The sequence below is a fragment of the Pecten maximus genome, chromosome 5, assembly GCF_902652985.1.
Source record: "Pecten maximus chromosome 5, xPecMax1.1, whole genome shotgun sequence".
In the NCBI taxonomy this organism is placed as follows: Eukaryota; Metazoa; Mollusca; class Bivalvia; order Pectinida; family Pectinidae; genus Pecten; species Pecten maximus.
Genome location: NC_047019.1, coordinates 6,388,300 through 6,404,100, shown reverse-complemented (window position 1 = coordinate 6,404,100; position 15,801 = coordinate 6,388,300). Strand labels below are relative to the sequence as shown.

Sequence of the window (15,801 nt, the reverse complement as noted above, 5' to 3'; positions counted from 1 at the left end):
GCATGAAACCCTGGCTCAGTGTATCAGTGTATCCAACACAGCAACATGTTGAAATGAGCAGATGTCATCAAATACCCACAAAACTGGCCAGTTCTAATTCAATAGAGATGTCAGACTGCATCTTATTGGTCAATCAAAATAATTTACTGCCATACCCCCACATAATGCCATCTGGAGATTTTTTATTTGAACAATATAGCTAAGTCTAAATGTTGTCATTGACCCCAATATAAACCCCAGACACATTGTGGAAATTATTTATGATGTTACTAAAAATAGTGTGACCCCAAAAGGTCCAATCTGTGCATGTCCCTCTACAAGTTTGACAATGTACCGCCTCACTTCAAATATTACTGACATCGCAAATCTACAAGTTTGACAATGTAGCATCTCACTTCAAATATTACTGACATCACAATCTGTAAGTGTGATCATGTACTGCCTCACTTCAAATATTACTGACATCACAATCTACAAGTGTGACATTGTACCGCCTCACTTCAAATATTACTGACATCACAATCTACGAGTGTGACAATGTACCTCCTCACTTCAAATATTACTGACATCACAATCTGTAAGTGTGATAATGTACTGCCTCACTTCAAATATTACTGACATCACAATCTACAAGTGTGACATTGTACCGTCTCACTTCAAATATTGCTGACATCACAATCTACAAGTGTGACATTGTACCATCTCACTTCAAATATAACTGACATCACAATCTACAAGTGTGACATTGTACCGTCTCACTTCAAATATCACTGACATCACAATCTACAAGTGTGACATTGTACCGTCTCACTTCAAATATCACTGACATCACAATCTACAAGTGTGACATTGTACCGCCTCACTTCAAATATTACTGACATCACAATCTACGAGTGTGACAATGTACCTCCTCACTTCAAATATTACTGACATCACAATCTGTAAGTGTGATAATGTACTGCCTCACTTCAAATATTACTGACATCACAATCTACAAGTGTGACATTGTACCGTCTCACTTCAAATATTGCTGACATCACAATCTACAAGTGTGACATTGTACCATCTCACTTCAAATATAACTGACATCACAATCTACAAGTGTGACATTGTACCGTCTCACTTCAAATATCACTGACATCACAATCTACAAGTGTGACATTGTACCGTCTCACTTCAAATATCACTGACATCACAAATTTACAAGTAAATAACCCGTAATTTCTGATAAAAATGTTGCAAAGTTCTGTCTGAATAAGACTAAATAAAGAAGAAGAAGTGATATCAAGGTTTTCAAGATGGCAGCTAATCTGTGGCCATCTTGAATGTGGAAGAGTCCAAATTTCAGTCTGGCCATCTCTGGACCATTCAACTCATTAGTGGAAATCTTGCCTCGAAATGATTGTATTATTCATGCGAGAAGTAATAAAATTTTAAGATGGTGGCTGATAGTGGCCATCTTGAATGTCACTTAGGTTTTTTTTTTAGCAACTATTCGCCATGCCCTACTCAGAGGTCATATGTCTGTATCATTATCCATTCAGGAGAAGAAGTGATAATGAGATTACTTACAGACAGACGATGAATGACGCATAACGACATAAGCTCTTCCTGTCTTTGACCAGTACAGCTGATAACTGAAGACAATAGATTAATATGTCTATAGAATATAGGGTTTCTGTTTAGAAAATCCACAAGCGAGGAGACATTGTACAGGTTAGGCATTTTGATGGAGAGGTCTGGTAACAGTACAGATCAACCTACACTACCATAACGACTCTCCACAGAGATCAATCTACTTGTATTACACAGGAGCTGGGTGTCACTGCATCCCATAAACTTAATCTTTTTGAGAACGGGATAATTTTGCACTTTTATTTCTGCAGTTATTTTTAAGTTGGCCCATGAGAAAGAGCCTATTTTGTAAGTTTTCAGTAATACAATTAAAAATCACTTAAAAACAGTTAGCATCAGCAAGAACCATGTTGTGCCTGACTGACAAACAGAAAGTCATCACAATGATCTTGGATTTCAGAAAATACTTAATAAAGGTGCTGCAAGTGTATGTAATTTGAAAATAAACCACCACATTCTGCCAAGAATTAACAAAATTAAAACAAAGGAATTTTAGTACCAAAATTAAGGCTTTGGAGCCTATCAGAAGCCAATATGGTAATCCATGATTTCATCAACATTCCTAAGGTTCATTAGATTAAGGAAATTCCTTAACTTAAAATTTCCCATAGGAAAGCATTACAGCATTTAAGAAAAAGTTGCTGAACTAAGATTTTTTTCCTCAAATCAATAATGCTTTCTTACGGAAAATTTTTTAAGTTATGGAATTTCCGTGAGTTAAGGATCACCGATGAAATTAACCCCAGGGCCAGGCACACTTCAGTGTTTTCCTGTGTAATTTGGGGAAATTCAATTTCCCAAATAGGGAAAATTTTACACACAGATTATATCAAAGTACTGCATGCATCCCCTGTTGCATGATCATACATGCAACTTCAGCAATCTTCATCTAATCCTCCTCTTCATTATCAACTTTTTTCTAATGTCTCCCTTGACACTGCCTCACATTTTCGAGGAAGGCTTTTGGTGACAATTTTGTCTCCAGGGTGTGACATATACCATAGCCATTCGAAATGGTACTTCCCTACACCCTACACCAGTTTCCTCTCACAGCAAGGCCCCTTAAGGACTTCCATCCGAGCCAACAAGCGTGATTAATAGAAGTTGCTATTTATAACTTGTTTTGCAATTATTGTAAAATATATATATAAAGTTCACGTTTTTTCTCTTGTTCCTGAAACTGAAAAATATTTTTTTGCTAAGGAAACCAGCATATGATTATCATATGCTAGTTTCCTTAGCAAAAAAATATTTTGATATCATTGATATCATAATTGACATATGATATTCAATATAACCTTGTAATACATGACTGCAATGGTGCTCAGGCTATTCATATCACAGTGACCCCCTGTTATGTTGTGATGTTATTCAGAACAAAGGCACCAGGAGAAACTTCGATCACCTGACAAAGGATAAAGGTTTGATTGTGTATTCGGAACAAATTATCTACTGTGTAATGAATCCTGATACCCTCAGGTTTTATATGTTGTATGTCTAAAAGCAATTAATTTTGAGGACAAGATAAGAAATATCCTGGAACGTATCTGATACTTAAACGACTAACTGTGATAAACGCACTTCATTTAATGAATTATTTATAAACAGTAATCCAGGAAAAGGTATTAAATTATACCAGTAATGAAATAAGATCCGTGTCGTTAATGGGTTTGACAGCTCTATTCTTGATCCCATGCTACATGCAAACACACAGTGGACCCAGGTGTATATAAAAATTAAAATGGAAGCCAGCTTCAGTAAATAAGATTAGATATGTTATTTAGAACATTTACGACAACTCAGATTTTTTTCCTTCAATTACACTACTGGGATTGACCTCAATACTTGAAGCTTTCGTGAACATTGTGCCTTTGTTCGTTATATCCTACAACAGCCAGTCGGTTGTATATAACCATTACACCATCGAAATGCATATGTCCTGAGTAAAGTTTCATTAAAAGCCCAAACATGGAACCTGCCCTGAATCAATACACATGCTGTTGATTTTACAAAGACTTTTAAAAAGCAAGCATGACACTGAGTAACATGGAAAACCAATATCTATCAGTTCTCATGTAACAAATGTTCGAAACCACCAATACTTAGAATGAACTACAGGTAAAAATACTGATACTCATAATTAACCACAGGTAAAAACCAGTGACTCAAAATTAACTAAAGGTAAAAACACTGACACTCAAAATTAACTACAGGTAAAACTACTGACTCAAAATTAACTACTGTTAAAAAACCACTGACTCAAAATTAACCACAGGTAAAACTACTGATACTCAAAATTAACCACAGGTAAAACTACTGATACTCAAAATTAACCACAGGTAAAACTACTGATACTCAAAATTAACCACAGGTAAAAATAATGACACTCAAAATTAACTACAGGTAAAAATAATGACACTCAAAATTAACTACAGGTAAAACCACTCACTCAAAATTAACAGATTAACAGTAGGTAAAACCACAGACTCAAAATTAACTACAGGTAAAACCACTGACTCAAAATTAACTACAGTAAAACCACTCACACTCAAAATTAACAGATTAACAGTAGGTAAAACCACAGACTCAAAATTAACTACATGTAAAACCACTGACTCAAAATTAACTACAGGTATAACCACTGACTCAAAATTAACTACAGGTAAAACCACTGACTCTAAATTAACCACAGATAAAAACCATCGACTCAAAATTAACCACAGGTAAAGCCACTGACTCAAAATTAACTACAGGTAAAACCACAGACTCAAAATTAACTACAGGTAAAACCACTGACTCAAAATTAACTACAGGTAAAACCACTCACACTCAAAATTAACAGATTAACAGTAGGTAAAACCACAGACTCAAAATTAACTACAGGTAAAACCACTGACTCAAAATTAACTACAGGTAAAACCACTGACTCAAAATTAACTACAGGTAAAACCACTCACTCAAAATTAACCACAGGTAAAGCCACTGACTCAAAATTAACTACATGTAAAACCACTGACTCAAAATTAACAGATTAACAGTAGGTAAAACCACAGACTCAAAATTAACTACAGGTAAAATCACTGACTCAAAATTAACTACAGGTAATACCACTGACACTCAAAAACTGACTTATCACCATAAGGACTGTCCGAGGACATTTTGAGATTTTAACAATAAACATATATTTATGCATTACAATAATTTCACTGGTTTTCATCAATGCCTCAATTCTTCCTAAAATTTATACAGATTTATATCAGTCTAACACCTCTAATATAAAATACAAGAAACACTTTTAATTCAACCGATCACCAAATACCTGCAATCACGATCGTATATACAAATTATTGTAATACTTGTGTTTGTACATATTTTATTCATTAGAAAAATAAAGTCACAGAAAAAAAGTGAATTTTTATCTGATTCTGTCACGAAATACAGCGGGTGGTTTTGATTGGTTAAATTTATTGATGACATCACATACGTCTAGTTATCTTTCCATTTCCCCATCAGAGCAAGCAGGTAGCTACCTGTATGTCACTCAATTTCTCAGCACTAACAATTTTTCTCAGAGCTATTAAAGTCATAAAATCAGTTTAGTCAATTGGAACCATTGACACACTAAACAAAAATCACACATCATTTAATTTACCAGGCTTCATTACTGCCATAGGCTAAACTTTTCTCATTCAGTAGTTGCTAGATTTTAAAAAGAAATTGTAATATAGACATTTAATACATAATAGAGCTATAATTTGTGGCTCTGAAACCTGGGCCAGCTAGCACCCCGAGCTATTAGCTAACAAGAATGTTCCCTTTAAAGACAGTTTAAAATCATATAAAACTTGCATATCCTGTTCCTTATATAAAATCATCATATAAAATTTCATTTTTTTTTTATTTTCATCATGTTTTAGAACATTTATTTCAGGTATTGACAACCTTGGTATGATAATGGTGCATTACATGAAATAGCTTAGTTTACTTAAGGAATTGGTTACAATTGTATTAAAATGACCATCTATGGTTTGTGTGGGAGTACTTGTCCCATCCACAGGTAAACATTGGAGATAGGAACCTGTCCTCCACTTTAAACACAGAGCTATTTTTGTACACTAACTGTCCCAGCAGTTATTCGAGGGTAGATATTGTGTGTCTTACAGTATATCAAATTTTAAAGGTTTCATGTTTACAATACATCCACCAAAGCTAATAATACAGCTTTTCATGACACCATCCAATTCCCGTCCCCAATGTATTTCAATTTCTTCTCAGTAGATTAACAGACTATTCACTAACTGACTAAGTATTCAGCATATAGGCCTATATATCTTAAAAGCCCTGCAGTGACATGTAAAAGGTCTCATGTCTGAATTATATATATAAAGGAGCTCCCAATACCTACTTGTATTGACAATATTTCTATATATATATTGATATTTGATAATTTATATGTTCATAACCTCTGTGCACTTCAAACATAATGCATAATAATAGTCCGACATCATATTAATTAGGGTCCCTAGAATCTAATTCTGGACCAGGTGTCCAAATTTCCCTTTGTACAATTTTACTGAAATTTCATAAATAACATAATTCACTGAAATGTCATGGATCACTGGTTGGATATTGAACCTACTTTACAAAATTTAGTAGTGTAAGTAACTTTATCTATCCGTATCAATATCATAACTTTAGTTACCCAAGGCATCAAAGTATGGCTGACAGGATTGAGTTTCATCAGTTATTATATTAATATTTTCATTCACGAATATATGTGTTATGGAATCAGGGAAGGAAATGTCCTCTGTATTGAACATGGTACACTTGTAACTGTAGGTGTACATAAAGGATCATACTTTAAAAACTAATCACACAGTGTATTTAAGCCTATTGAAATGGCGACCCATACATGTGTGTTTGTGTACATATATTTTTTCTGAAACCGACAGGCGTAAAAAAGTCTACTGTCATGTATATAACTTCGGTCACACAGACATATGTCAGCACATATAATTGGTAAAATTATACAAAAATGTATGACACACACTTTACATCATGTCAAAGCTGACAATAAGTTGTAGATTACCGGGTACTGTTAAAAATGAAGTTTCGTTATCAACATTCTTGAATCTGGAGCACAGTCGGCGCCACAGCAAATGAGACTCGTGGATTAGGGAATTTTATGTAAAATCATACTTACAGAAGTTGTCAGTATGTTCCACCGCCATCCTGACAGCCAGAGACCTAATCCAGTAAACACTTAAATCCCACAAAACACCCCGGCCATCATACCTACAGCCGGTCTACTCAAACATCACAGGTCTGTGAAAAATAAATGACGGAAGTCAAATTCGCGTGCGAGGAAAGGTCAAAGGTCACAGCACAGTTTCTCCCGGGTTATTAACAAACTTTGTAAATATATCAACAGAGGGTACAGTCATACACGCACAGCCCGGTACTTTAAATGTCTAATGTTTCCTTATTGTTTGACATAAGTACAAAGAGAATCCTCTATCCATGTGTGTGTTTTTAGAATGTATTTGTGTACCGAGAAGTAATGAATATCACGGACGGCATTTTCACACAAAGCACATACATTTTCTGTACATTTCATAAAAATTGTCGCAGACCGATAATTGCCCTATGTTAATTACGGCGTAATTATCAAAGAATTATCACGATGCGATGGTACACGTTATGTTAGCAGTTTATGACAAGGACTCCCTAATATGCTAGGTCTATAGAGTCGGAAAATGAGATTTTTAAATAAATTGAAAAACACCTTTTTATAGATTTAATGCATATTATAGTTAGAGATATGTATCTAAGCTTAGATAAGAAAATGAAAATAAAATATGTTAGAAGATGAAATTCGTATTTGTCATTTTGTCGGCTAATTACTTTGAGCAGAGACTTGTATACAATGTATCACTTGTGATATACAAGTCTCTGCTTTGAGATTGTACGAAGAACTGGTCTTTTCATAATGCATCCGTTTTTATCTGATACCGGTAATGTATACTTACATATACTGCCATCAAGTTACCTATGTAACTAGAATCGTGCGATAAATATTTGAATTGAATTGAATTGTTGTCTTCTCGTAGGTAAAAAAAAGCAACGATAATCTTTATTCAGACCCGCGGAACACGAGAACGTAGAGTAGCGTTTTCTTTCGCAGCGGCGCGAAATAACGACGATTTGAGGCGAAATAACGACAAACAGTTGTCTGGAATATTCGATAGAATGTGTCTGCTTCCTTCCGATTTTTTTTTAATATTATTTTTTCAGGGGGTTAAATTTGAGGTTTTTAAAGTAAAACCAATTTTCATGAGGTAATACTTACCATAACGTTAGTATGCATATTCATCACTTACACCCATCTTTGTATCCCCAAAAAACAAGATTCAAAAATCCCGCCCTCCCTACCGTCACGTGACCTGTATCTTAATGATTACGCAACAGAGTGATCTCCCATCCTCAAAAACCTTTATGGAGCCACATGGGCAGCCAGGATAATGAGTTAAGGGGAGGAATAAAAGGGTGGGACTCCATAAAGTTATGGTAAGTATTACCTCATGAAAATTGGTTTTACTTTAAAAACCTCAATTTCATTTCAGTAATAATTACCATAACTTTAGTATGCGAATTCGTCTTACCGTAGTGGAGACTCGAAGCCAGGCAGCCCATAACGACGGCACAGCAACCCAGACGCAACTCCAGGTAGGTAGGGAGATAAATAGGTTCAAGAACCCCCCAATTTTAGCCGACAATGATTAAAAAATGGCAACTACCTCCGCGTATGCAGAGCAGGTGTACCATTGTGATGCCTGATCGCATGATAAATTAAAAAAACCCTACAGATTACTGTGGAGGCACAGCCACAGACTGTGCCACCACCACCGGACCAAGAGAGTACAACCCATCTGAATGCGAAGCCAATGACCGGAGATAAAAATCTGTAAAGGTATTCTGCCCACGCCAGAAGGCAGCGGACATGACATCCTGAAAGGAGGAGCCATTGAGAAGAGCCCATGATGTAGCAAGGGCCCTAACCTCATGAGCTCTCACCTTGTAACGAGCCTGAACCTGATCATCAGAATGGTCATAAGCAAACTTGATCTTGATAACCTGACAGATCCATCTGGAAATGGACTGGGAGGAGATCTCCTGCTGACCCTGCTTGATGGACAAGAAAAGCCGGGATCGAGTACCCCGCCCCCCCCCCCCCCCCCCCCCCCCCCCCCCCTTGGTTTTCTCAAGGTAAAACCTAAGTGCCCGACAGGGACAGAGCAGTTTATCCCGCTCCACAGAACCCATCGAGCCCTGCAATGAAGGGATCTTGATAGGCTCAGGCAAGAAACCAGGAACCTGATTCTTAGCCAAAAAGGCAGGATCAGTGAGAAGGGTCACGGCAGAAAAGTTCCTAGCCCAACGGAGGCAAGAGGGGTGAGAGGACAAAGCATGGATCTCACTTCTCCTACGACCAGAAGCCAAGGCGATGAGGAACACCACCTTGAAAGTAAGAAACTTCAAGGTGGCCGACTCCAAAGGCTCATAAGGAGCACGCGTCAGAGAATCGAGCACCAGAGCCAGATTCCATTGAGGAGCCAACTGCCGTATTCTAGGTCTGTCCAACCCAAACCCCCTAATCAGGGCAGATAGAGAAGAGGATGAGCTCACCTCTGATCTACCCTGAAAGGAAAGCACACTGGCTATCGCCGTACGATAACCAGCAATTGTGCCCGGGGCAAGATTGCGATCTCTAAACAACCAAAGCAGAAAATCAGCAATCAGTTGTACAGATGCCTTGACCGGATCAACCTTCCTGCCGACACACCAATCACAGAAAATCTTCCATCTTGATTGGTAGACGGCAGAAGAGGAAGACCTAATCGATCGAGCGATGCGAGCTGACACGTCTCTAGAAAAGCCCGCCTGAGCGAGGCCTCCTGAGATAGCCTCCACGCGTGAAGGTGGAGTATCTCTGGACGAGAGTGCATCGTCCTGGACCGAGGCTGGCGAAGGAGATTCGTTCTGAGTGGGAGAATCAGAGGATCTTCCACCAGAAACGACAAAAGCTCCGGAAACCAAGGCTGCCTCGGCCACAGGGGTGCTATCAGGAGCAGGGAGCAATGATGCTTCCGAAACTTCTGCAACACCCTGCCCACCAAATTGAAGGGGGGGGGGGGGGGGGGAATGCATAAGCATGCATCCCCTCCCAGTCCAGAGATAGAGCGTCCACGGCCCAAGCCCTCGGATCTGGAACCGGAGAGACAAACGTTGGCAACTGATTGTTCAGGGATGTGGCGAACAGATCTATGTGAGGTCTGTCCCACACCTGACAGACTCCCTCGAAAATCGAAGGATTCAGTTGCCATTCCGTCAACACCGGTTGGCGGCGCCTGGACAGAGTATCCGCCAACACATTCAATCTGCCCGGAAGATGCTTGACAAGGATAGTTAATTGCATCTCCTGGCACAGAAGAAGAACACGGATAGCAAGGGCACACAGGATGTGGGACCTGGTACCCCCCTGCCTTTCCTTACGCGACAACTGTTGAGTTGTCCGTAGCCACACAAATCACCTTGGATTGCAAGATCCCCCGAAGAGACTGCGATGCCAATAGAACAGACCTCATCTCGAGCACGTTGATGTGCTCGGAGAGCTGTTCCCCAGACCACTCCCCCGACCGGCAATGCCCGTCGAGGTACGCCCCCCAACCCGTCATGGAAGCATCCGTGAACAGGGTCATAGTGGGAACGGGCTTGGACAAAGGAACCCCTAGGAGAACGTTGTCCTGAAGGGTCCACCAACGGGCAAACTCCTTGACCGACTGGTCCAGAGGAATCCAAGCTTCCCAGTCCCTTGACGAAGGGACCCAATTGCCAAGAAGGAACATCTGGAGAGGTCTGATGTGAAGTCTCCCCAAGGGGACCACATCTGCCAGGGAGTTGAGAAATCCCAGGAAACTGAGAAACCAACGCACCTGGACCCGAGACCAGCCGATGAAAGTCAGGGCGAGATCCCTGGCTTTCTCGAACTTCTCCATTGGTGGAAGGGCAATGCCCTGAACCGTGTTGAAACGGTTTCCCAGGAAAACGAAATCCTGAGATGGGGTCACCTCCGACTTCTCCCTGGATGGAATGAAACCGACCTTTAGGAAGAGTTTCAGGACCAATCGGGTGTCCTGCAACAAGGATCTCCTCACTAGGTGAAGCATGAGGGAATCGTCGAAATAGATGTGAACATCTATTCCCCGAGAATGCAGGAATCCCACGACCAAAGGTAAACACCAAAGGTGCAGTCGTGAGCCCGAATGGCATGGCCCGGAACTGAAAGACCTTCCCGTTACAAGTGAACCGGAGGAACTTCCGTGCCGACTTCTTGATGGGGATGTGGAAGTAGGCATCCTTCAAATCTATTGAAGTGGCCCACATTCCATCTCTCACGGAGGCGATTATGCCCCGAGGAGTCTCCATCTTGAAGTGAGGAGAATCTACGTGCCTGTTGAAGGCACTTAGATCTATGATCGGGCGCCAAGCCCCGGACTTTTTCCGTACCAGAAACATTCTGGAATAGAAGCCGGGGGTGCACTCTGCCAAAGGTACCTCCTCGACCGCGCCCTTGACAAACATGGTCCTTACTTCCTCCTGGAGAGCCAAAGCCTTTCCTGGATCCCCGGGAGGAGGAAAAAAGATTGGCCTTGACGCTAACGGCGGATCCCGCAAAAGCGGAATGCCTAGCCCCTCCTTGACCACAGACAAGGCCCAGGCGTCCTCCGTGATCTCCCTCCACTCTGGGAGGAAGGCGGATAGACGTCCCCCCACAGGAAGATCTGGCCGTGGCAGATCGAGCCCTTGCCAAGCAAGAGAGTCGACTGCCAAGCCTGATCCCAATCCTGCGAGAGACGGACCGGAATCTGAAACGGGAGGACTGCACTCCTCCCGTACAAACTCCTCGTCTGAAAGGACCAAGGAGGGTAGAAGAGAGTCAGGAACTCTTCTTCTTACCCCCAGGAAGGTTCTTCCCTTTCTTACCTTTCCCTTTGTTGCCCTTGAAGGAAGGCTTCGCCTTTGGCTGAGCAAAAGTTTGCGTAGCCGAAGGTTTTGCCTTCTTCTTAGGAGGCGCTGACCCCTGCGAGGTGCGGGCCTTCTCAGCCTGAATCCTCTTCACCAAAAGTGCTGAGGCGACTGAGTCCTCCTTCAAATCCTTCTGAACAGAAGGAAGGGACCCTCCAAAAAGAGTGGACCCAGAGAAGGGGGCAGTCAACAACCGGGAGCGGTAAGGTTCATCGACCGGGCGGTTTTTCAAAACTGAAAAACGCCTAGCCAACAAGACATTGACCAGCAAAGACACCTGCAAGGCTGCCAGAGCTCTCAATGCCCCGTTCAGGGCAGAGGTCATCCTGTCCTGGATGTCGGCCTGTTCTGTCTCGGAAATCCGACCCTCAGGCACATCGGAAACCCTATACAGACAAACTGTCAGAAAGTCTATATATGACAGAATCTGGATGGAAAGACGCAGCAGTCTCTCCATCTTGTGGTGCTCTTTAGATCCAAACACCACCTGACCCACTGACTTACCGGGCCAAGCCGCCAGCTCTCTCGATTCCAGTCTAGCTGGTTGAGAAACAAGCAGGCCATCATGTGTGGCATAGTCAGAGGGATGAACCTCAGACAGGTCACCAACACTGAGCTGCAACCCAGCAAACCCAGGCGTACGGGTTGAAGACGAATTCTTCTCCAGAACCCGTGACTGGGCAGTGGCCAGAGCTGAAGACACAATAGTGCCTTCTGGCAGAGAGCGGTCCGACTGGGCGGATGCTCTAGGAGCCACCAAGGAACCCAAAAGGGTGGTTGACTCCGGGATAGATGACGCAGAAGGAGGTGGGCAAACCTTCTCCCCGAGAATCCGGGAAACGTCGGCCCTAAGGGCCCGCATACCGGACAAGACGTGCTGGGCCTCAGCCTCAGCAGCCTCAGGGTCACCCTCATCCTGGGAATCCCCACCTTGAGGATCGTCATCAGACGACCCGGACAGACCAGCGTCTATATCCGAGCACCCAGGAGAGAGATGAACGACATCCTCCTCATCTGCCATACCCGCGTCCTCACAGTCCATAGCCTCCACACTAGCGGGACATGAAGTCTCGACTGCATGGAACGGGCCAGCCATAGGAACCAATTCAGGAGAATCCTGAAGGGGCTCCATAAAACGGCGTTTAGGTGCAGATCGCCTAACAACCGTGGCTGCAGGCTTAGACTTAGAAGTCACAGCCCTGCCCTTGGACCCGGAGACAAACGAGTCCGCACGCGAGGCAGAAGTCCTAAAGGTGCGGCAAACCTTCTTAGCACCGGCCACAGTGGCCCCCGAAGAAGCAGAGCGCTGGAGGGGGTCAGCGGAACTGCCAAAACGTCTCCGTGAGGGGGAGACCAAACCCCAAGGGTTCCATGCAGGAAAAGCCATAGGGTTAAAACCATATCCCTGAGGAAATGGAAAAGGTCCCGTGGGTTGGGAGTGACCCCAGAACTGGTCAAACTGACCCGCCTGAGACTGGGGCTGGCCACCCAGTCCGAAAGACATAGGTGGACCACCACTCCCACCAGGTGGAAACCCGGACATGTGCGGGCTAGGCCCGCAACTGCCGGGATGCTGACGATACCCAAAACCATCCGCAGGCTGGTTTGGGTGGCCCAAGGATGGTTGCCCGCAGGCAACCCTATACCCTGAACCAGAGGGAAACGGCGCCTGGAACCCAGTCGCCTGTCCAGCAAAACACTCCCGTGGGAGAACACCCCCTGGGAAACCCGAACCAGAACACTCCGGGCTGGACCTAATAGGACCAGGGCCGGGTAACTGGCCAGGATGAAAAGCCGGACCAGAATTGATGCAGGAATAAGACAGCTGCGCATCCCTTACCCCAGTGGAAGTGGACAATCCCGCAAGAAAAACTCGGAGGAACAGGCCCTGCATCAAAACTGCCCCCATCGACAACACCACCTGGATTGCCGAGATCACTGACCAAACCAGTGACCGGCGGCTGAAATTCCCTACCCAAAGGCAAGCTCGAAAGCTTACGGGAATTGTCAGCCAATTCGACCCTGGGCAGAGTTAAACCAGGGTCGGGATGTCCCTCCCCTACTCCAGGGAGTTCCTGAATGGGAAGGACCACCCTCCCGTCACGAGAAGAACCCGACGACACGGGAGCTCCCGAGATAGGAACAACAGAGTTGACAACCGACTCAGAGCCGGGAACAACATTCTTAACATGCTTCCCTCTCTTGCCGGAAGATAAAGACGAATCCTTCCTACGGGAAGAAGAGGGTCGCCCAGGTGCTAGAGAAACCCCGTCATGAGGTTCGTCCTGAGTAGAAACGCACGGCAAATCCTCATGACCGGAACGATCAAGGGAACATATCTCATTAGAATCCCGTTCTCCGTAGAGATAGGAACGCTCATGAGACGAACCCCGTCGTAGTCCCGAGCGAGACATACTACCTACTAGCACACGACGTTTGTATTCAAAAAACAACAAACACGTAAAAACAAACTAAAACATACAACGTACGTAAACAAGAATGAACTTTACATGCAGTGTAAAACAGGAACGATGCCAAAAAACAACGAAAAACTGCTACAAACGGCCGAACAAAGACCGGCGATTTACAAACGACAGCGAATGCAAAACAATGGCGGACCACGTGGTACACGGGACCGCCCGCACACGTGGAATGTAAACACCGGCCGAAAAAGGCACAAAACAAAAATATGTATATACAAAATGTATGTAACTCAACACAAAAGGGGAGATGGGCAAAAAGCAAACAAGCGTTGCCAAAATTTGACCAAATAGTCAAAACAATAGCTAAATAACAATGTCGGGATATCCACAAACTATGAGCCGTCAGCTATCAGCAAGCACCATAAAGGAAAGAGGATGGGAGACCACTCTGTTGCGTAATCATTAAGATACAGGTCACGTGACGGTAGGGAGGGCGGGATTTTTGAATCTTGTTTTTTGGGGATACAAAGATGGGTGTAAGTGATGAATATGCATACTAAAGTTATGGTAATTATTACTGAAATGAAATGTATCTTCAACATCTAGAAAGTATTGTCAGTACTGTTCCATAGCTGCTGTATGTCTACAATGAGACAAATTTACGTAAGTACTTAGTACTTGTTTCTGAATCCTTTTTGAAATTATATTGTATATATTATATTTCCATGTATTATTGAATAAGATTAAGTTTAAACTAATATCTAGAGAGGAGAAACATGTTTTAAACATGCAATGACAATGCATACAGGAGACTGGAACAGTTTGTTCTGTAACTTACGAAACCTCTACGGGGGACTAACGGACATTTCGGTGCCCATCTTTATAGGATTTTAAGAGTTCCTTTCGTTCAGATCCATTTTTATGTTCAAGATTCTTTTAGACTTAAACATGGATAAATACAAGATTTCAAAGCAGAGGAAATGCGGTTCTGCGACTTTGCTTTGTAATAAACTTTCAGCAAACACAGAATGTCTTGTGTGGGGAGCCATTTCAGAGAAATAAGGAAACGACGCTCTCTAGGTCCGGGAGCAATTATTCGATCTTAATAATCACATTTTTTTTTAGACTGACAATGTTCTCGGTGTTGTGGATGGCGAGTCAAACGTTGCAATGTTCATTTACATTCAATGGTTGTAAATAATTGCGCAATATCTTATTTTTGTATTCAATAACTAAATATGTGTGCAATATTTTATTTTTGTATTAAAAAATTGTAAATCTTCGTACGATATCTTATTTTTGTGTTCAATAACTGCGTATGTATGCGCAATGTTTTATATTTGACAAATGTTTTCATTTAATTGTAAAGATATATGCAACTACACACAGTCGCACTCCGATTTCTGTCAAACTTTATAATATTTTAGTATATAGTGTATCATTACTGTATACGTGTATATACTTTTTATCCCCAAAGCTATTTTAAAAAGGCAAAATTTCTTTTACCATGCCTCTAGGTATGTTGCAGGGAGATCCCTCGTTTCCTCTCATGAATACATATCAAAGGAGGTGGTGCATGGCGGCCCACGGTCGAATCTTATTTTATGCATGATATTATTATAGACTTTTACCAAATACATGTCATTTTAGACACTAA

At 42.2% G+C, this 15,801-nt stretch overlaps 1 protein-coding gene across 5 annotated transcripts in view; it reads right to left on the bottom strand.

Annotated features, from left to right (window-relative positions):
• LOC117326983 (synaptotagmin-7-like) overlaps positions 1-6,987 on the bottom strand; it is a 239,298-nt gene extending 232,311 nt beyond the window's left edge. For all 5 annotated transcript variants that reach the window (XR_004532554.1, XR_004532553.1, XR_004532552.1 and 2 more), the window contains exon 1: positions 6,839-6,987. Coding sequence is in view for 1 of the 5 variants with exons in the window: in XM_033883786.1 (XP_033739677.1) it covers positions 6,839-6,866 (28 nt within the window). In the remaining 4 variants the exon portion in view is untranslated. The remainder of the gene's footprint in view (positions 1-6,838) is intronic.
• Between the last annotated feature and the right edge of the window lie 8,814 nt (positions 6,988-15,801).